This window comes from Myotis davidii, unplaced genomic scaffold (assembly GCF_000327345.1).
Source record: "Myotis davidii unplaced genomic scaffold, ASM32734v1 scaffold201, whole genome shotgun sequence".
Classification (NCBI taxonomy): Eukaryota; Metazoa; Chordata; class Mammalia; order Chiroptera; family Vespertilionidae; genus Myotis; species Myotis davidii.
This window is the reverse complement of record NW_006297819.1, coordinates 4,924,594-4,946,999: the sequence shown is the minus strand read 5'-3', so window position 1 is coordinate 4,946,999 and position 22,406 is coordinate 4,924,594. Positions and strand designations below refer to the sequence as shown.

The 22,406-nt window shown below is 39.0% G+C and overlaps 1 protein-coding gene across 1 annotated transcript in view; it reads left to right on the top strand.

The window, feature by feature from the left end:
• GRAMD1C (GRAM domain containing 1C) overlaps positions 1–22,406 on the top strand; it is an 81,072-nt gene that overhangs the window by 40,703 nt on the left and 17,963 nt on the right. Inside the window, exons 7-10 of the mRNA XM_015570393.1 lie at positions 6,760–6,878; positions 9,916–10,049; positions 13,107–13,268; positions 20,004–20,141. Coding sequence (XP_015425879.1) covers positions 6,760–6,878; positions 9,916–10,049; positions 13,107–13,268; positions 20,004–20,141 — 553 coding nt within the window. The remainder of the gene's footprint in view (positions 1–6,759; positions 6,879–9,915; positions 10,050–13,106; positions 13,269–20,003; positions 20,142–22,406) is intronic.

The following is a 22,406-nucleotide window of genomic DNA, read 5'->3' as shown; positions in this document are numbered from 1 at the left end:
TTGGTTGATTTTAGTAGTATAAAGAAAAAATATGTCTGAGAAGGCTTGGCCAGACTTAGGCCAAGAATTTAGGATTTAGTACAGAAAAGTAGTCACAGAGGCAGACTTTGATCACAGGAGAGATGAATCACTGGGTGCCACCAATGTGAAAGCAATTGTCCCTTAAAACTGTCTACCTTTACTCTGGTTCCCTGCTTATTGTGCAAAGTCCTGATTGCTAATCTCTGACTTCCAAGATATTCAGGTGCCCTGGGTGAATGACGTGGAGTGAAAGATTTTTCATGACTAGGAAGGACTGTTCCTCTACTGTGCGTTAGTGTCTTTACCACCGAGTGAGTTTATACAGTTTGTGAGTGGGGCTTAAGGAAGCTACTCTGAGTGCAGTTCTAGGACATTGGCAGTGCTGAGGCCGTTCTCCAAATAGTGGTCAGTCGGCAAAATTCATGTCACCTTTGGAGACCTTTTGGAAGTGTCATCCAGCTGTCTCCTCAGACCCTTCAGCCTTGTCAAATCCCTTTAATCTTCCTTATGCCCTTCTTTGGGGGTTACCTGGAAATCTAGAAGTGCAACATTCAAACCTACCTGGGAAAAATAAATGTTTAATTGCTATTTTAGCCACATTTTCCATATAATAACCTGGCAGTGTAGAAGTATTTGTATTCTTGTATTGTTTCCATCTTTTTTACTTTCTTGGTTTGCAAAACTCCACCCATTTTCCTTTGGTTGGTGAAGTATGTCTCCTACCTAGTCACCCAAGCCGGGAACCTGGATGTATCCTTGTTTCTTACCCCTTCTTTGACAACCATGTCGTATTGGTCACCAAAGCCCTCATCTTTTTTAGCTTGAACCATTGCAATAGTTTCCTACCAGTTTTTAACACACGAATCTGTCCTTTTAAGTTGTTACCAAAGTAGTAGTAGCTTTAAAAGTGTATATTTAAATAAATTCATTCTATTGCGGTAACATTGCTCAGTAATATTACATAAATTTCAGGTGTACAACAACATAATTTTATATCTCTACTAGGGTCCCAGTGCACAAATTCGTGCACCTTGAAAGGAACTGTGGGCCGAGAGGCTGCAGTAGGCACAAGGGTGGGTCTTGGCCCATCCTTTGCACCCCTTCTGGGCTCCTCCCACCGCGGCCCCTGGTCCCTCCACCGCCACTCCTACTCTCTGACAGTGCCAGCAGCAGGTGTGAGTGGCCAGCAGCCCTGCTCCCTCCACCACCACTCCTACTCTCTGACAGTGCCAGCAGCAGGTGTGAGTGACCGTCAGCAGGTGCGAGTGGGGCCAGTGCCATCCGCAGATGCTAGCAGCAGCTGCTGCCCCAATCACCCCTCAGGAGCAGGGGGAGGTGGAGAAGCCTTCAGGGGTGATCAGAGCCAGCAGCCACTCACACCTGCTGATGGCACCGAGCTTTTGGGACCGGCGCTGGGCACTGGCAGCAGGCGCAAGAGGTGGCTGCCGGCCCCAATCTTCCCTCAGGAGCCGGGGGAGGTGGAGAAGCCCACAGTCTCCTGGGCTGTGGCTGGCCCCGGCAAAGCTGGCCCAGGTCCTGGGTGCCTGTGACTGGCAGGAGGGGGGAACCCTGGGTCCCAGGTGTGGGTTGAGGCAGAGGTGGTTAGGGGCAATCAGGCCAGCAGGGGAGCAGTTAGGGGCAATCAGGCAGGCAGGCAGAGGTGTCTAGGGGCAATCAGGCAGGCAGGCAGAGGGGTTGGGGTGATCAGGCAGGCAGGCAGGCGAGTGGTTAGGAGCTAGTGTTCCGGACTCAAGAGGCAGTTGGACATCCTCCGAGGGGTCTCGGATTGGAGAGGGTGCAGGCTAGGCTGAGGCAACCCCCCTCCGTGCACAAATTTTGTGCACCGGGCCTCTGGTATCTATTCATCTGTCGCTGGACACTTAGGTTACTTCAATGAATACAGGGGTACATACTGTATATCTTTTTGAATTAGTGTTTTTATATTCTTTGGATAAATACCTATAAAAAGTGTATCTTTTAAAAATACAATTCTGAACTTGTTACTTTTCTGTGTGAAACGAGTAAGTGGCTTTTTTGACAGTGTAAACCCCTTATTCTTTAGCATGGCATATGAGACGCTTCATGAGGTGGCTGCTTCCCCCTTTCCCCCTGACTCTTCTCTGACTTTTCCACCTCTTTCCCCATCATCAGTGTTAGTCATGGTGAACTGGCTTGCCAGGCTGCTCCACTCCTCTGCATTGCTAGTCATGTGCTTATCGTCCTCGATCTTTCAGTAGCATCTCACCATCTCACACCATTGCACATTCCCTCTATTTTGCACACCTTCTTTCCTTGATTTCCAAGACATTCCTTCTGGAACTTCCTCTTCCCTTTCTGGTATTTCATTTTTTTTTGTTTTGCTGGCCACTCCTCTTCTACTCAGCCTTTGTATGCCAGGCTTTCTTGAGGCTCAGTCTTAGGCTCTTTTTTCCCTCTTACGGTTACTCTATATTTAATTCTGCTCTATATACCAGTGGTTTACTATAAGAACTTTTATATTTAGTAAAAATATATACAGATCATTTACAGTATAGTTAATATACATTTTCTCATAGCTGATTGGTTACCATAGTACTAGTAGAATAAGGGTATCTGTCTACAGTTTCAGCCAAGGAGAACTACCATAGTGTGTCCCAAGCACTGGGTTTTAGACAGTGGAAGCTAGTCCCATGACCCTGCCCCTGTGTGCTTTCTTTAGCTTGAGCGAGTGCTATTCTCCACTGTCTCTCTGGTCCGTCATTCTGCTATTGTATAAAATGACTAGGTTTTAGCACCCGCCTCCCCCATAAAAAAGTAGATCTTTTCAGTTCATCAAGTAGCATTTGTCGTGTCTATGTACCTTATTAAATTAAATGGAGCAACTAGGTAGAAATTAGGGCAAGCTTTGATTTTTTTATTTAGAAGAAAAATTTTCTTCTGGGAAATAAATTGGAATTATTAGATGAGACTCTCTATAGTGTTTATTATAGTCCAAGTCCTTGACAGGAAATTATTTTGAATAAAGTAAAGAATATTTTTAAAGGAAAGAATTGTTGAGTGATCAAGATGTAAACTTTTCAGTGATGAAAGATGTGCTGTGTGCTCATTAGAATTGCTCCATTTGATAGCTCACTCTTCCTGCTATTTCCTGCCATTGCATTTCTGGTACTCAGGAGACTCAATCTTTGATAACTGTGAAGGGTTAATGCAGGAGTCTGATGGGGCCACTACATCAGTACTGAAGAAGTGGTAGATGAAGTAATGACATTGCCAGAACTAAATAGAAAGCATTAGCATGGAGAAGAAAAGTTAACCCTTGATATATTTAATTTTTAAAATGAGATTACAATAACATTGCAACAGGCATTTTACATAATTGAGTAATAAGTAAGATCGCTTCATTTGCATTGTATTGTTCCTAATCTGAAGAAATAGGGATCTGCCCCTTTAATGAAACACTGTTTACCTATCTCTTCTAGTAGGCGTGGCCTAGGAACCTGTAGAGTGAGGTATAACTTCCAATTCTGCATTCTGACCTGCCACTTGGAAAGAATGCTCATACTACAAACCAGGAAGTGACAAATAATGTGCTTTAAACTACAGTACAACTTGTCTTTTTAAGGAAAAGCTTCTCATAACAAAGTTAGAAGATTGAGGCAGTGATTTTACATGGTTGTCATTAAATATTTGGAACTCTGCTGTGGGAGAAAGACTTTGCAGCGTACTTAGAATACAAAGCTTTCTGGTCCAGAAATTGATCTCCTGACTTTTGAGCCTTATCTGGTTACTGCTTGGTTCATGTTATTTTGTTAAAGTACTTACTCTGCAGCTGAGCCGGGAGACTCTCCACTGTTTGCAGGTAGGTGGTCAGCCTTTGTTTAAAATTGAGGTTGTGTTTTAAGGTTACTCAACCCTGATTCTGCTGCTGGTTAATGAAATAACCATGAATCTCGGTAGGAAGTATGTTTGAATGTTTGAATGTCCAGCATGGCTTTCAGTCACCATATTTTTGTGACTTCTGGTCAGCTTTGAAGAAAGTGTCATTTTTAACAAATTAGCAAGTCTATAAGCTAGTGAGTTGTGAGTTCTGTTTTGTTTTCCATTAACCTTTTATAGATACATATTTTTAAAATTAATAGATTAAAAATATATTGAAATTACAAATTACCCTGCTACTAACTTCCTGATAGTATTTGATAATATATTTAAATCATTTATTTATGTAGTCAAATAAAATTGAATTTTTGTTGTTAACATTTTACTTATAAGTTTTATTACTTTCATTCTTAGGAAGCTGAATATTTATCATTTGTTTATCTACTTGTTTTAATCTCTTTTGGTGTCATTTAGTATCTATTATTTCAGAAGAGTTTTTATAAGAGGTTAATGTTCCACATGTGCTATATTGAAATATTGCTTGTTTCTCTTTATAATGTTAACCATCTATTTATGACACTAAAAGTATTTCAAAGATAATGTCTTTAGAAGAGTGGGCTAATTTTTAATATGAACTAACTGCTGTTGTGAAAAAAAATAAAAAAATGGCTCTTCTGGAGTGGAAGTAATAAAAGAAAAATGTGTGGAAGTAAAAAAAGAAAAAAGTAAAAAAAGAAAAATGTACTTTTAAGATCAAGGACAGTGGTTCCTTAACTTTCTCTACCACCAGTGATCCTTTTAATTTTTTTCTATGGACACTATACTTCAAAAGACTTTTTGTTCACCAAATAAATGGTGTATATTAAATAATAAAATGTTAGAACATTATTGTTTATTAGTCATACATTATTTCCAATGAGAGTTTATTATGTCTGACATAACCACTTTAGGTTAATATAATTCAGCCCCAAAGAGGCCTGACATTTTACTTAGCTTGAATAATTTCATCGTAGGTAACCGTTTGGATATTTTTGACTTTTGAAATATTGATAATATTTTCTGAATTTTCATCAACTACTCTTGTGGAATCCTAGTAGTCTAGGCACGGCAAATTGGGAACTATCGGCCTAAAGTGCAGAAATTTTGTTCTTAATTTCTTTGAGGTTCCACGGAATGTAATGAAGGTTATCAAGTGTAATGTAACAAACAAAGATACCATAGCTTCTAGACAGAGAGAAGAAACAAGGAGAAAGAAAAAAAAAAGCAAGTGGAATTTGTCATAGGGAATATCTGGGAGGAATTCAAGGCATCTGTATGTTTTGGCCCTATTAAAAGTATATTTATTCCTACTTTTCCCAACTTAAAATTTTTACTCCACTTGGGCTGATAAACTATTAACTGATATTACTTTGGTTCTTCATGTATTAGTTATATATTCGTATGTTGGTTTTCCTTGCCAAGAGTTTTCTCATTTCTCTGTTTTCTCTCTTCATGTTCTTCTCTCAGCTCAGCTGAAGACCCTTCTCTTGTCTGAGCACCCAACCCATGTAGTATTTACTACAGTGTTAAGTTCATATTAACATTACTAGAGGCCTGATGGGCAAAATTCATGCAAGAGTAGGCCTTCCTTCCCCTGGCTGCCAGCACCGGCTTCCCTCTGGCACCTGGGACCCGGGCTTCCCTGGCAGCCCCGGCTTTGTCCAGAAGGATGTCCGGTCTAATTAGCATATTACACTTTTATTATTATAGATAGTTTGTCATATTTAATTTACTTAAAAGTCTTCTGTGTTTCTTCAACTATACCGTAATTTGTTTGAGAGCATTTTATCCTTCTTAGCATCTAGTGCAGGGGTACACATTTGATAACTTCTAAGTAATTATCTGTTGAATGGATGAGGGAAAGAATCTTTTTTTTAAAAAAAATATATTTTATTGATTTTTTACAGCGAGGAAGGGAGAGGGATAGAGAGCTAGAAACATCAATGAGAGAGAAACATCAATCAGCTGCCTCTTGCATACCCCCTACTGGGGATGTGCCTGCAACCAAGGTACATGCCCTTGACTGGAATCGAACGTGGGACCCTTCAGTCCACAGGCCGATGCTCTATCGACCGAGCCAAACTGGTTAGGGCGAGAGAAAGAATCTTGCCAACAGTTGCTTCAAGTATTATGCTGCCTCCTTCTCCCTTGCTTAATCATGTGATTACCATCAGTAATGTTTCTAGAAATGAGACCATTGGTTATCACACTGTTATTGTTTTTGTCGTACTGTGTAATGTGAGTTTTTTTGTATTAGATGATTTTAACACTGATATGTGTTAAAGAAAGAATGAGCTGAGCTTTATTATAAATAAATCAAACAAAATATTCTTAATTCCAACCTATTGCATTTTGTGTTTTAGGAAGATATCATTTAAAGTCTACTGCTACATAAGGTTTTAAAAGTGGTTGAAATATTCGGATATATTATGGGTTAAGAGGATGGGCTCTGTTCAATGGTTAGAACTCTGAATGGCGACCCAGGGTCCTGATAGACTGGTTGGATTGCAGCATTTAAGCTGCAGGTTAGTAATTGCCAGAAACCATGGACACATTGTTTTCTAAAAAGAAAATTTCAAACATCTTTCCATTTACAGTAGTTATTGTATTACATACTTTAAAATTGTTTATTTATTCCCAGGATCGCCTCTGCCAGATAAATTCTGTTAACCCATATTTTTTATAGAAACAGAAAACTGACATCTATAAAGGTCAAAAACTACCAAAGTCATACATCTAGTAGCTGCACATCAGGTCATTTTGACTTCAGAATTCATGTTTGAATCACTATATTACACTATCTTACATTTTCCGATATGCAGTATAATTTTTCTGTCCTTTTAGAGCTTGACCAGACAGGAATTCTGGCAGCTGCTCCAGCAGAACTATGGAGCTGAGCTAGGCTTAAATGCTGAAGAGATGGAAAACTTGTCCGTGTCGATTGAGGATAATGTGCAGCCAAGGTACAGCAATGTTTTGAAATGTCAAGATTTCTTAATCATTAATCAAAGCGGAATTATTTTAAACTTTACTAATTCAGAATTTCTGTTTACTCGCCCTGGGTGAAATTTGCCTTCGTCCTCTAGTAGAATGGAATGAGTGGTGAGGACAGTGAATAGTTTACTAAATTGGTAAGCAAATACAAAACATGCAAGGAAATATGACTTTGTAACTATGTCACCTAGGATTTGCTTAAAGTATGATTTTAGTAAACTTTTTTATTAAGAATCTGGAGAAGTACTTAGTGAAATCTCTGTGCTTATAGGTAACAGGAAAGTAAATTAACTGGTAGGTACTTTGAGGGATACAAAGATAACCACAACTTTTCCTCAAGGATAACCTAGCATAAAAAAAAAAGGATAACCTAGCATAGTGCTTGAGATGTAGTTGGCACTCAACAAATACAGAATGCATTGCGTAGGGGAGCTTACAGTACTGTGGGGAATGCAAATAATTATAACACAAGGTTGAAAATGATAAGAGCCAAGAGGAGTAATAGATAATGTGATAAAGAAATTGAGTAGAGAGAGATTATTTTTGACTGATGGGAATTCATTTAGAAGAGTGGGCATTTTTATTAACCTGTAGAAGTAAAAATGCATTTTGTGTAATGATAATTGAGGTCATAGCAATAAAAACAACTGAGTATAATACATTAAAATTCTAAAGCAAACATTATGTTAAGTGAAAGAAGCCAGTCACAAATGGGCATACTGTATGATTCCATTTATATGAAATTGAGCCTAGAATAATTAAATCCATAGAGACAGAAAGTAGATTAGTAGTTGCCAGGGGCTGGAAGGAAGGGAAAATGGGAGTGACTCTGATGGGTACAAGGTTTCTTTTTGGGGTGATGAAAATGCTCTAAAATTAGATAAACCACTGGATTGTATGATTTTAAATATGGTACATTTTATGGTAAGTGAATTACAACAATAAAACTTATTTTAAAAATTCTATAGCAAATAAATCTTAAAATGGAAATCTTTCCAAAGCCTTGATTTTCACACCATCTAGGGTTCTAGTGATGCTGATCCTATTTATAGGGTTTCAGTTAAGCATAAATATTTTATAGTTTTTTTTTACATGGTTACACATGCATGTTTTATTAGTTTTCTGTAATGTTAATTTTTTTTTTTTTTGGGGCTCCAGTTAACGTGTCCCTGTTGACTCAGTGTTCCGGAGACCCAAAAACTGTAATTTAGGTAGCATGCTTAAGTCTGACCAGGTTCCTCATTCCAGACCTGAGGGCTCTAGATAATGTGTTTCTGTCAATTCAGTGATCCAGAGACCCAAAACTGTAATTTAGATAACATGCTGCTTCTGCTTCTGTAAGCTGCTTTTTGCAAATCAGGTTCCTCATTCCAAACCTTGGGATGTAATCAATACCTTTGTGATCTTTGCCTATATAAGTCTGGTTTTGCGACCATCTTACTACTATGAGATTTGGGGAATGGCCCCTCATAGTCCCGAATTGCAATAAATGTGACTCTTTAATTCGGAAAAAAAGTAAATTTTTCTATTGTACTGCTCTCCTTGTCAAGTTAATTAGCTTCTTTCAGGTACTGGAGTTGGGTAGAAAAGCAATTGATAACAATGGAAAGAGCCTTGGATGGTGGTAAAGAAGATCTGGACCCTACTCTGGACTCTGCCACCAAGTAGCTGAGCAACCTCAAGCAAATCACTTAGCTTTTCTGATCCTCAATTTTTTCATCTGTGAAGTGGGGCAGTTAAACTAGATGATCCCCAAGGTCCCTGACAACTCAAAACATTTATGGTCTTTGAAGAAAGAAAGAATAATTTTTGACCAACTACTATATACACTCTAAGGTGCAAGTGCTTGAAGTCAGCAGAAAAGTTGCTGTTTTCTTGGTGATTGAGTGCTTTCTGAGAAAGATGTGGCAGGATCCTCATTCCCTTTTCTGCTCCTTTTCCCATTCTTCCAGTCTCTGAAAGAAGCATATCTGTCTCAAATGTTTCTTTCCTCAGCTTTTTCATCTTCTTTCTCTTCATTTTCAACCTCTCCTTCACTCTCCGTTCTCCTTTTTTCTATATTTCACAACTCAACTCCATTCTTAAAATCCTGAAGTTCAGACACTCAGGTGGTGGGCTAGTCTCAAGGAGCCATTTTTTCTTGCTCAGTTCCCTTAGAGCCCGGCCATTCTGCGGGGCCAAAGGTGACTTGATAGCAGACCTCAGTGTTATTTGGATGGAGGAGAATAGAGTTTAAAGGCCCTTTGGCGTTTCTGTTCCTTCCTCAGGGTAATATGGCTTCACATGTCAGGCTGTTTATTTTAGAAGAGCTTTAAGTCTATACAATGATTACACGGGAGTAATAATTTACCAGTAAAGTTAGTGCTAGAGATTAGATCCATTGTGTGCCTTTTGTATTTAATAGCCTTCCCTTTGTCTTGGCTCCCTGAGAGAGGAAAAGCAGGTCCCAGGATATTTAGTGTAGTCTTGTCCCGGTGACCATTTGAAAGCTGCTCCTTAAACCTTGTTCTTAGGAGTAAGACGAGCAAGAAGGGGATATGGATTAATGGGCTCTGGGCTCAGACCTAAGGAGCTTCCACTGCTGGGGAGGATCCACCATCTCAGGGACTGAATCAGAAGGAAGGATATCACACTGCCTCTGGTGCTGACTGGCATCCACCGTGTACCTTTTGGAGCTTTGTGGTTGTTCACAACTGACATGCAAACAAGCACTAATTATTTTATTGCTGCTACGGCCACCTATACTTGGTTAATATTTTTAATGGTTTCTGAAATTTATAAAATCTCACATGAGCATTATCTTATTTTCAGATATAAAGCCAATTTGCATGTGATTTAAGAAGATAGCTGTGTTATAAATAGAGGCTTATTTGTTACATTACAAAAACCCATTTGTTTTCAAAGTGCTTTATAATAGAAAAGGCCCTCAGAGAGGAGCCAGAATCACATATCTGTGTGGCAGTGACCTTGTGTATATTTCCATAATGATGTATGTGTTTCTTACAGAAGTCCTGGAAGAAGCAACTTGGATGACTGTGGGGAGAGAGATGAAAAATTATCCAAGTCAATCAGTTTTATCCCTGAATCAATTAATCGGGCTTCAGAAACAGAGTCAATCGATGGAACTCTATCAAAAGCGGTTAGTGTGTGATACCTCTTTAAAAATATATTTGATGCTGCCATGTGTTAATCATGATATAAGGTAAAATGAAAATACAGTATACAAAATATTTAAAACTTAAGATGTCAGGTTGCTCCTTTGTTTTAGGAGTGTTTAGTGTGTAAGTAGCAGAGGTTGTATACATACGTGGTTCTGTTCAGAGCTGGATATGGTGCAGAGCTATCAGACAGAGCACCAGTCTAAGAGGGAGTAGACATCACTAACGTGTGGGAGGCAGCTGGTCGATTATTCTCTGTCATCATTGATGTTTCTATCTCTCTCTCCCTCTCTTTTCCTCTCTGAAATCAATGGAAATATACTTAAAAAATATAATAAGACTGAGCAAGTCATAGCAGAATTTTCCCCAGAGTAGGTAGTGTGTGTGGTAGTCTGTTCTGAAGGGGGATGAGAGCCCTGAGCAGCATGCTTGCATAACAGGAGACGCTTCTTAAGCTGACTGCTAAAGCAGGCACATCCAGCTAACCACTGGCTTTCGAGTTAGTTAGTTCCTCCCTTAATTTTTTTCAAGCATCATTGTAAGCCCATTGATTTTTCCATGAGCTTCTACCACTTGGAGTCATTATTACTTTCAATACTCGGTTTGTCCCTTCTGAGTCCCTTCAGATTGACTCCTTTGTCCTTTTTAAATGATGGATGATTTCTGATGGCTTCCTTTCTTTCTGGTACAAGAACATGTCCCAGGCACATTTTGTATAATTTCGGTCCCAGACTTAATATTAGCCATTTTCCTAATGAGCTATATAGTTCTTAGTGAAGATTGGTGTTTAGAGACCACATTCTGAGTGCTCAGATTGTGCCTACCCTAGAGCTTTTATTCTGATTGGAACTGCAAGTTCGGGCCTAAAGAGGAATTGCTTGGTTTGGACCAGATCATTGGCTGCAAATCCTACTTCTGCCGTGTGCTGTATGACTTTAAATAAGTTAACTTAATTACTTAACCTTCCTCTGCTTTTGTTTTCTCAACTTCTTGATGATGAGGACAATGACATCCCATGGGGCTATTCATAAGGATTGAATGAGTTACTACATGGGGAAGTGCTTTGAGCAGTCCCTGGCACACATTAAGTGTCCAGTAACCATAAGGTGGGATAATTGAAGGCGAATCTGTGTGTGGCCAGCAATGGACCTTTTCTACCTTCTCCCATGGAGCTCCCAGCGTCTCCTGTGAATAAATGTTAGGAAAACATTGAAACAGACTGTACTTATGTGAAAGCCCACCAAGACATCAGCTAGTTTCAGGCACCTGTCATGCATCTCTCTTGGTCTGATTTTGCGTGGAGGGTTTCTTGCAAAACTGACCCATCTGGAGTCCCTGAGAAACTTTCTCCTGGTACAAGCAAGGGCTTCTGGATGCTGCTTTCTCTGTGTGTTTTCCCTGAGAAGACCAAACCACTCAATTTTTGGGAGGTAACAGGACAGGGGATCTCTTGGAGTCTCCTCATCCTTTTACAAAAGTCTGACTTTGAGGACTGGGCTCTCAGAACGACCAATCTTACTTGAGTCTTTCCTGCTGCCCCCTTTATAAGCTGTAGCTGCTCTTGGAAGAGTTAACCCCTTGGTTCTTCTAGTTTTATCCCTAAAGGAAGTCATATTTTCTCTAGTGAAAGGGAATGGAATGCAGAGGAATAATGTAATGTTTTAAGATTGATCATACATTCATTGATGTTATTTAGATGTTTTCAGGTTATGGAATACAAGTAATATAGAAGCTCAGTGCTTTTTTTACCTTTTGCATTCAAGAGCAGTATTGTGAGATTCTCAGATTTCAACAAATATCATGTCACTTTATTTCATTTTTACTGCCAACAAAATTAGAAGTAACAAAAAGTCAGAAATAACATTTTTCCAAGATGAAAGTAGATATTTCTTAAGTTATAAAATTAATACTCTGTAAAAATTCAGGAAATTAGAAAAGTATATAAAGAAATAAATTGTCCAGATGCCAACTTCTCAAAAATAGTGACTGTTGCTTTTCCTACAAATATCTGTTTATATTATTTATAATAGGAGCTGTATCTTAATTAGTGACAACAGAAGAAATATGTGTGGAAACTTACTCTACCTAGCATCTGTTACAGACACTCTGGGTTAGCTAAATAAGCATATTGTTTTGCAGTGTGGGACTCCCGAATAAGCTAAGTCTTGATTTTAGCAGTAGCCTCTGCTTAAGAATCAGTCCTCTGACTAGGATACGCTAATCCTTTATTAAATTGTGTCCTGAGTCCCTGTAGTTATTCTGCTTTCTGAGTGGCCAGTGGAGCCTGTGTCTCATGGACAGGAAGTGTAAGGATTGTATCTGTGTGATTTGCTTTCTTTCATCTGCTTACACACAGATAATGCAAGGAAGTACTTTGCTGTATACTTCATTTTTTTACACTGTTTTATTAAGCCTAATTATAACATTATTCTACTTGAATACCAACGTAGCAATACCATTCATACTTTAATGCCTAATATTTAATTTTTATAGAAATGATATATCTTTATTAAACCACTCCCTGAAAATATAGATAGCATCATATATTGAATATATTTTAATGCCCAATCCCTTAACAGCAAATACAACTGTGTTATGAGTTTGCAGTGAAATTAATCTTCCCTTTTAAGCCTCTCTCACCTATTGTACTCTTATGTGACTTTTATCTCTCTATTTTCTTTCTCTTTCCCCTTTAGTTACTGGTCTTGAGAGATGGGTGAGTTTTCTTCTTTGAGATAATGGGGCAGGTATTGCCTGGGGAACTAGCTGGGTTTTACCCCTCTCCCTTGTCCACCCCATAGAACCGAATGTTCCATTATTTTGTCCTCTGCCCCCTTTCCCTTTTGCATAAGTGATTCACATGATGTTACCTCTCTGCGAGTTATTTATATGATGTTCTTCATAAATATATTGTTTGTTACTGCTTAAGAAGATGACTTTACAATGATATATATTATTTGCCAGTGTTTTATAGACTATGAATTGGAAATATGATGCAAATATAACAAGCACATTTTTCAAAGTGTCCTTATCATTAAAGACTTCTTAAAGAGGAAGCCCAAAGTGAGAAACAGACGAAAAAGAGTCCTTCACTAACTTCAGAAAAGAGGTTAAACAGAGTACCACCAAAATCACTGGACTTGAATAAAAATGAGTATCTTTCTCTGGACAAAAGCAGCACTTCAGATTCTGTTGATGAAGGTAAAGAATTTCTTATAAATTTTAATATCATTTCAATTATATCTTTTAATGTTAATCTTTGTATTAGGTGTGTGCAGATGGAGAATTTAGTTGCATTAGGTACAGTCTCACTCTACAAAGAACCAAAAAAGGAAGGAAGTTAACAGAATATAGGGTGAAGAGGCTACTAAACCTAACTCATCTTCACTTTCCAGGAGCCGAATTTGAAAATCTCCATCACATTTAGCTTTTTTAAATCCCAAGCCTTCAGTCAATGGAGATGGAGTAGCAGTGGAAAGCAAATCTCAATAAAAATCTGTTACATTATAATTATACGTTCTTTTAACCACCAAAAATGAGGGGGAGGGGGAGGAGAGAGGGAGAGGGAGAGAGAGGTTGAAGTAGAGAATAAATATAAAAAGCAGTTGCTTAAAGGAACGATAGCAAATCATGTTCTCTCTGCTTTCTCTAGGTTAGTATCAATAACTTGGGCTTGTCATACTTATTAAGCGGGCATTTTAAGGATTTAAAAAACAACTGTAAGATTATTGACATTGAAGCCAGTGGAGTAGGAAAGCATTGGGGAAGGTTCTGGGTAGTGATTGCTTTCAAGTTGAGGAACGGGAACAATGCCTGGGTTTTTCCAGACCCGCTTTCCTACTAGCAGTGCTCAGAATAGTACTGGGGACATTGCCGTGGTTTGGATCAATAAGACATATGAATGTGCTAGTCTAGTTGCTGTTTAGGTGAGACCTGGTTTGAGAACCCCTGAAATCTTTTACTATCATGAAAACCAAATCCATGAAAATCCACATTAAATCCCAGTCAAGTCTAAATCCAGTCCAAATTAAATCCAAATCTAAAGTCAAATCTAAATTCAACCAAACCAAGGCCAAGTCCATGAAAGCCTAATCCAAATCAGGTTAGACCTTGGTTTGGGAAACCTGAAGTATTTTTAATAAAACTAAACCCATGCTCTTAAAAACATAGGTAAAAATCCACTGTTTCCTAGAAAGTGTAGGCTGCGTTAAGAAGACAGTTGTTGAGCTCTTTTTGAGAAGACAGTGAGAGGAAGTATTTTAAAGACATCCAGCCCCTAAATGATGGGATGCCTGGTGTTCTTACCTTTCATGCTTTGGTAGACAGCGGATATGAATTAGTTATCCCCTGCCTGGCTGAACCTCTGACTTTAGGAAGATCTACTCTGGCACCCAGTGGCCAGATGGGTAAGTGACACCAAAACAAGGATTGTTTTTCCTTTTTCACCTGCTTTTTATAACAACAGTGCTTCAAAAGTCCTTTCCTTATGGAGCTCCTATAAAATTAAGATTAATGCTAAGTTACATAAAGGATACCACTACAACTCATATACACTGCGTTCATATTTAGAAATACAGAAAGAATAACAGTGGCATGGTTGCTGTGTTGCATGTGAGCCCTGATCACATTTTGCAACTTGCTGGCTCCCATTTAAAGATACCATTGGGCTTCTCCGCAGCAAGGCCTTCCATGAAACATTCGGCCTCTGTTTGTGCAGGTTTTCTTTAACGTGTATGGGATAACTTTTTAATTAGATTATCATTTGCCAGCAAATCAAGTACTGCTATTGCTTTCCCTAAGCAGGTTCCAAAATCTTGGGCTTAACAAATGTATTACGTGGGTTTTAGAATGAATCTATTTTTTGTTTGTTTGTTTGTTTCTGAAAGTTGTGAAGTTATGAAGACTCTTGAAGTCCAAGAACTGGGGAGACGATGGGAAAGGTCAAAAGGAGTAAACCATCCCAAGAAATTTGGAAATTTGTGTGGGGATTTAGAGGGAGCTAGGGAGGTGGCAGATTAAATCAAGCCTCACTTTATTTAAAATGATAGTTTTTAAAAAAATCTACTATTCTGAGCAGGTTGAGTGAGAAAATGAGAGGATTTCTTTTCTACCACATATATCCTATACTCCTTGGGAAGGAGGCACTGGACTGTTTTAATATGGAGATTCCTTCTAGGCCCATGTAAACTTAAGAGGAATCAACAAAGCAGAGCATCATAAACTACCTTCCGAGGGGCCTGGAATACTTCCAGCACAGTCCCCTTGCTGTGAGTTCACTGGAGCCTCGCTAGGGAGAGCCTGGAACCTGCTGCGACTGGCTTCTCTTTCAAAGTTCTTACTCTGCACTAGGAAATTTAGACCCCACCAAGAGTGAAGGTTCCCTTTTGGGGGATACTCCTGTACATCCGGAAGCTGGTTCGGGGCTTTCAGCTGCTGAACAAAAGGCTAGCTAGGCATTGTGTTTTAATCTGTTAAACCATATCAGTACATTAAAACTTAGATATATAATAATTCACAGACAAAGCTACAGAACTTTGTTTCTTTAGAGGGTTGTTGCTGATAGACTTTCCTAGCTCACTATTTGCCCACTTTTGGGGAGGAATTCAAACCATCTGAGAAGCTGCTGGGAGTTTCCTGGCAAATGAAGGTGCGTGGACACCATGTAATGTATCCACGTCCACAAGTACTAGGAGATTATGGCTGTGTTTTCAGGGCTCTGATATTTCTGTTGTTTTCAGGATTTGCTTCTTCCATGTGCCCTGCTCTGTCATGCCAGGGGTAGTCTGTGAAGCATCTGCCCAGGAGGTGGAGCCTTGACTGGGACCAGACAAACTAGCTCATGGCCTGAGACACCTGCGCTGTGTCATGTGATAGAAGTTAAATTTAGTTTTGTATAGCAGAGGCTTCCCTAAGCAAAGTGACTTATGCCGAGAATGGAAACTAAGGCAAAGATTAAGTGGGGGGAGGAGCGCATAAAAATAGCAAAATTGGAATCCATGGTCTACAGCTGACAGAACAAGATGAGTTAGAGGCAAAGCCATGCAAAGAGAAACAGGAATCAGAATATCGAGTGATGCTTATTAATTAATAAAGGTGAGGACAAGTATACCTCTGGGGAAAGCCAAAGAAAAAGCCATGACATAGTCTAGCATGTCAGGCAAGCAGCTTAACGGGGTAACCCTGACACCGTTACCAGAGTCAGGTTTTTGAACAACACTATCAAATTAAACGTGGCTTTTCAGGTGTAAAGAAAGCCCTCAAACTGAGTCAAGAAGACGCAGGGCACCAGTTTTTAGAAAATGGAAGAAGATATTACAAACTGTGTCCTCAGTCCCTCAGTGAAGCTCCGAGTCACTTGCCTTTCTTGCATGCCTACTTTCATGCTCCTTCAACACACTGTCAGCATGTTCCAGTTTTATTCATGTCCATGCCCTTTTCCGATCTACCTGTCCCACTTCCCCCACCATTTCCACTGGCCACTTTCAAACTGGTAAGTTGAAGTGATAGCTCGTCTTCATTGGAAATGGTGACCTGCTGCGACGTTGAGCAGTGTTCCTTTCCTCATTTAAATAGCAGCTGCCAGCTCGGGAGGTCACAGCAATGCTAATGGTGATGTTACTTGGATAGGAGGCTCTAAAATACCATGAATTTCATACATAAACCAGAGGCCTAGTGCACGAAATTTTGTGCACTGGGGGGGAGGCGGGGGTCCCTCAGCCCAGCCTGTGCCCTCTCACAGTCTGGGACCCCTCACTCCTTACCACCCACCTGCAATGGAGGCAGGAGAGGCCCCTGCCACTGCTGCTGTGCTCACCAACTGTGACCCTGGCTTCTGGCTCATCGGCGCTCCCCCTGTGGGAGCATTGAACATCTGCCCCCTGGTGGTCAGTGTGCATCATAGCAACCAGTAGTTCCTGCTGTTTAATCAATTTGCATATTAGGTGTTTATTATATAGGATAACCCCAGGTGGAAATAGTTGATTTCATGTACTTACTTCTTCAAACAAATTTACATACCAGAGGTATTATTGTTAATTTCCGTTAGTGATACCACAGATTCTGTTTTTATCATTTATGATACAGAACAATTTATCTCATAAGGGAGCTTAAATGAAATATGAAAATATTATATTGAAATGCCTATATGAGAGGGATTTATTTCCTTCTTAAATGTGAACAAGAGCTTTATTTGTGAAAAATTATAGCTCCAGGGCTCCTCAGAAAAATGGCTGCTTCTAGGGCTGGGATGGGGAATATACACAATGAGCCTGGAGCATCTCGTAGTGCCAGAAAATAAAGTACCTAAAATAAAAGGGAGGCACGACCAAGGGACACAGGAGTCCACCTGAAAGAGTTCCTGATGGCCAAATAAAAAAGTTGGAGCCACAAAATAAATAATTCTCATGGACTAGAGAATAGAGTAAGTTCACACTGATATACATGATTGAATAAATACACAATGGAGGAGAAAACACAAAGCTCCCACACAGAGTTCCAAATAATGTATGTAGATGCTCCCTCTTCCAGGAGGTGGAGGGTAATTCTCTCCTTGAGTGTGGGCTGAACGTAGTGACTCAGTCCTAACAAATCGACCGTTGGAGGGGGAATATGGTAGCTCTGCAATGGAGAAACCTGCCAGACACAACCTTAAACAAGCGATCAAGGTTAGCATCATCACAAATCATGTTGACATGTCTACCCCCACCTCCCCAGTTTGATGTGGAGGGCACTTCACCTTTGTGGTGTTCTTTCCCCAAATCCACAGCCCTGGTCTAATCATGAGGAACCTTCATGAGCCCAGAGTGAGTGACATGCTATAAAACATCTCACCAGTGCTCTTCAAATGTGTTAAGGCCATAAAAAAAAAAAGGCAGGAGGAGGGACTGTAATAGATTGGAGGAGATGAATGAGATATAACAACTAAATGCAACATGGTATTTTGGATTGGATCCTAGTTCAAAAAAGGACATTATTGGCTGGGGGTGGGGTGGGGGGAGAGTATTAAAGCCTACTTTAGTTAATTGTACATCTACAATTACTCAAAAATAAGACGATTAAAAGTATGGTTGCAAATTCAGAGTTCTATAACTAAAAATAGACCCTAAGATATTTTTAGTGTTTTCAATAGCCACTAAACATATTTTCCTACCAGAGGTATTATTGTTAATTTCCTTTAGTGATATCACAAATTCTAAATTTGTTCAATCAAAAGTAGTTATTTCATACTCATTGTCAAGCATTATGTCAAGCACATAATGTACATTGGTGTTTAAAGTCAACATGGTCCCTACTGACATGGAACTTAGAGTTAATGCAGGAGAGAGACAATAGGCAAGTCAATAAGCCAACAAAAATATAATTACAAGTTGGGATACGTTCTGTGAAGAAATGAGCTGGATCAAGAGAATCACCTGTACTTACTTGCATTCTTTGTGAATATCTGAATTATTTTTACAATGAACATATATTACGTCTATGTCAGAAGGGCTATTTATCAAGCCTAATTGGGAAGCTGCCTCACAAAATCTTAGCAAGTTGCCTTGTTTCAGTGATTCATTTCTATGCAGAAGGAGCCATTATTTGACATTGCAGTGGAGAGCTTTTGCCTACAAGACTAAGTCAATATTTACTTGATATCTCTAAGTTCTGTGCATCTATAGCAAAGTAGAGAGACACAAATCATTCAATGTTGGAGAAAAAGCAATAGTTGGGATGAAGACAGAGCTAGAAAAGGTTTTCTGATTCTTAGACCAGTCTTTTACTTTCCCAAACTGCTTCCTGTGGTGCAATACTGGCAGATGCTCCACACAGACAATTCTTAGAACTTGATTTCTGAAATATAGGGAGTTATGGGCACAGTTTCCATTTTGTATTGATGGGGCATAATCCTTGAAATAATAAATAACCCCAGTCCTGAAATCGTTAAAATTACATATTGGATGGCTTGACTCTATTTCCCTTACTTTACCAGGCTCCAATGCCTAGCTGTCTTTTCTTTCTGATTATTCTAGGTTAAACGCCTGGAAGTATAAATAGAGGTTAAGTTTGTCTGCTTTGGAGCTGTAGCGATTTCCAGTTCCAATTCAGTCACTCCCTAACTTTGGAGCTTTGTTGCTCATCTGTGCCATGGAAACGATGATGACACCGCTTATCTCGCACGATTGCTGTGAAGATGAGTGAATATTTGTAAGGTGCTTAGCACCGTGTATGGCATATATTAAGTGCCACAGAAGCATGGGCTATTTTATACAATGTTCCCTAGGACTATGAGGAGAGGTGAGCAGGTACTGCTTCTTTAATTGTGGCCAGTAGTTTTCAACCTCATTATTATTATTAGGTTCCCAGAAAAAAATGTAATATTTCATTGGACATTATTTAGCTTTGAAGCATACTTTTCAGAAGGATTTCTTCTTTTAATGTGTGGCATTAAGAATAGGATGTGAATACAGTGTTACCAGTCAGCTCTGAGAACGTATTCAGGCTAGTGAGTGAGTCAGGGCAGCAGGTACTAGAGCCATTCACACTTTATATGTTTGCTGACTGCATGAGCGCTCAGAAATGCGGCCTGCTAAGTGCGGTGTTATATACTGCTCCACGCATCTCAGTTTTGCCCTTGAAGCCTTTGAAATACTCTTTTGAAGGATACATTATGGGAGTTTGATATCATTCAAAGTTAAATATTTCTCTATCTTTTGGGTATTGACAATTGAAATATTGATCATTATAGTTTAATTAACTGTATACTCTTATGTATAGTTATACATCATGCATACGTATGTACACCAATTTAGAGTTTTTAATAGTGCCCTGAATGTGCTGATCACTGTAATCACATTTAAAAACTATTTTGTACCACAAATAAGCAAACAAAACCAAACCTTAAAATTACCTTTCCTTGGTTTCTTCTCTTATGGTTCTGTTTTTTCCCCCCCACAGAAAATATTCCTGAGAAAGATCTTCGTGGAAGACTTTATATCAACCGCGTTTTTCACATCAATGCTGATAAAATGTTTGAATTGCTCTTCACCAGTTCACGATTTATGCAGAGATTTACCAATTCTAGAAATATAATAGGTTGGTTTTTGTGTTTTTATCTGACAAATTTGGAAATATTTTATTCTCTCTAGAACGTTGAGCCTATATAAAGTGATTTACATTGTCAGGGGGGGAATTAGGTTCTGACATTACTATTGTGATATATAAACTAGTGTTTAAGTGTTTTGATTAAATTTACATATAAACAATAGTTGTCCAATTAGTCAGATCCTACCTACGATTCCATTCAGAACCTTTGAAAACTAAAACTCTATTTATTTATTAATGTAGCAGTTCAGCTGAGTTGAACCCATTTTAAAGGGGTGATTGTGGAACAGCTGGATGCTAGTAGAGTGTAAATTGGTACAATCACTTTGCAATATGGTTTAGCAGAATCTACTAGAGCTGATACTATACCTTCTCTCTGACTCAGCAATTCTACCACTAGGCATATATTTTTCAGAAATGGGTATAAGTGTACCATGAGTGACATGAGGAGAAAGGAGAGGGGAGAGGGGGAGAGGGGAGAGATGTGAGAGACACATTGACTAGTTGCCTCCCACATGTGTCCTGGACTAGGGGCGGGGAGCGAACCACAACCCAAGTAAGTGCCCTTGACTGGGAATCAAACTGTGACCCCTTGGTGACCACACTGGCTAGGACTGTTTCCACTTTTTGGTTATTGTGAATAATGCTGCTGTGAATACTGATGTACATTATCTGTTTGAGCGCGTTCTTTCAATTCTTTTGGGTATTTACCTAAAAGTGGAATTTCTGAATCATAAGGCAATTCTTTGTTTAATTTTTTGACTGTTTTTCATAGCGGCAACATCGTTTTACATTCCCACCAGCAATGCATAAAGATTGCAGTTTCTCTACATCCTCACCAAAATGTTATTTTCATTTTTGTGTGTGATAACAGCCATCCTAATAGGTGTGAAGATTCACCAATTTTAAACCTTATTAATCAAAGGATTCTTAAAGTATTTGTTCTGAAATTCCTGATTTTTATTATTTCAACTCAATAAATTAAAATGGCTCTCTTGCCTTTTTTTTGTATGCTGTTGCCATTTTTCTTAAAATTTCATCCCCAATTTTTTATACCTTGAGGTATTGGGGAACTTTACTTTTCCAAGATGATGTGAGTTAGATGATGTCATGGCACATGAGATTCAGTAGGTTTGTTGGTAACATTGGTGAAAATACAAGTAGAAGACACTTTTTGTTATCCTTGTTGATGGCTGCTTTGTTGAATAGTTTTAACAGCAGCATTCAACAATATCTTTCAATTCTGTTGCTGATTCACAATGGATTATTTGTATAATTTTTCTGAAACAGGCTGGCATATGACCAAAGTAACCTTTGAATAGCATTTTAGAGTTTTACAGCTTTCATGTAAAGAAATAATTTGTATAGCAAATTCTGGATGATATATTCCATGGTTTGTGATGTTGCTTTTTTAATTTAGTTGTAAGATTCTTCCATATACTCAAAAGGCAGCTTCAGGGTCCCTCTTTAAATCCCTAGACCTAGCTGTATGAAAAAAATAGAGTAAAATTGGGTAGATCATAATGCTTGGCTTCATTCCTCTGATGATAGGTAATAGGTTAACTAAAGGCTCCTATATCTTAGGATGCTGATGAATAGCAGCCAGACGATGAATTGCTCAAGTCTATTTGTGCTAACAGCATTAGATGATTGAGTCAGATCTTTGAATAGTTCCTGATGCTGTTACCTCTACTTTACTAGTCTTTGTCTTGTAAGATGACCTTGCTGTATAGTGCTATATTCTAAAGATACATTCGGTTCAAAGTGTGTTTCTACTCACTGTATTGTTGCTAAGCAAATAAAAGAGAATTTTAACGAAGGTCTTGCTATAAATACAGAGAGATTATCCTGTGGCGCGTGCTACATAAGCTACGTAGTTATTTGTATTCCTCCACCCCCTCTTTATTTAAAGATTGCAGCAGCTAAGCCATTAACTTTATACGACTTCTCATTGATGTGATTTCTCCACAAGTTGGGATCCAGGCCACATTGTTGTATAAGGACACAAGGCTTTGTCTTTTTTTTTTTAATTAAATCTTTATTGTTCAGATTATTACATTTGTTCCTCTTTTTCCCCCCATAACTCCCCTCCTCCCAGTTCCCACCCCACCCTCCGCCCTCACTCCCCACCCACTGTCCTCATCCATAGGTGCACAATTTTTGTCCAGTCTCTTCCCATATCCCCCACACCCCTTTCCCCCCCAAAAATAGTCAGTCCATTCCCTTTCTATGCCCCTGAGTCTCTTATAATCACCA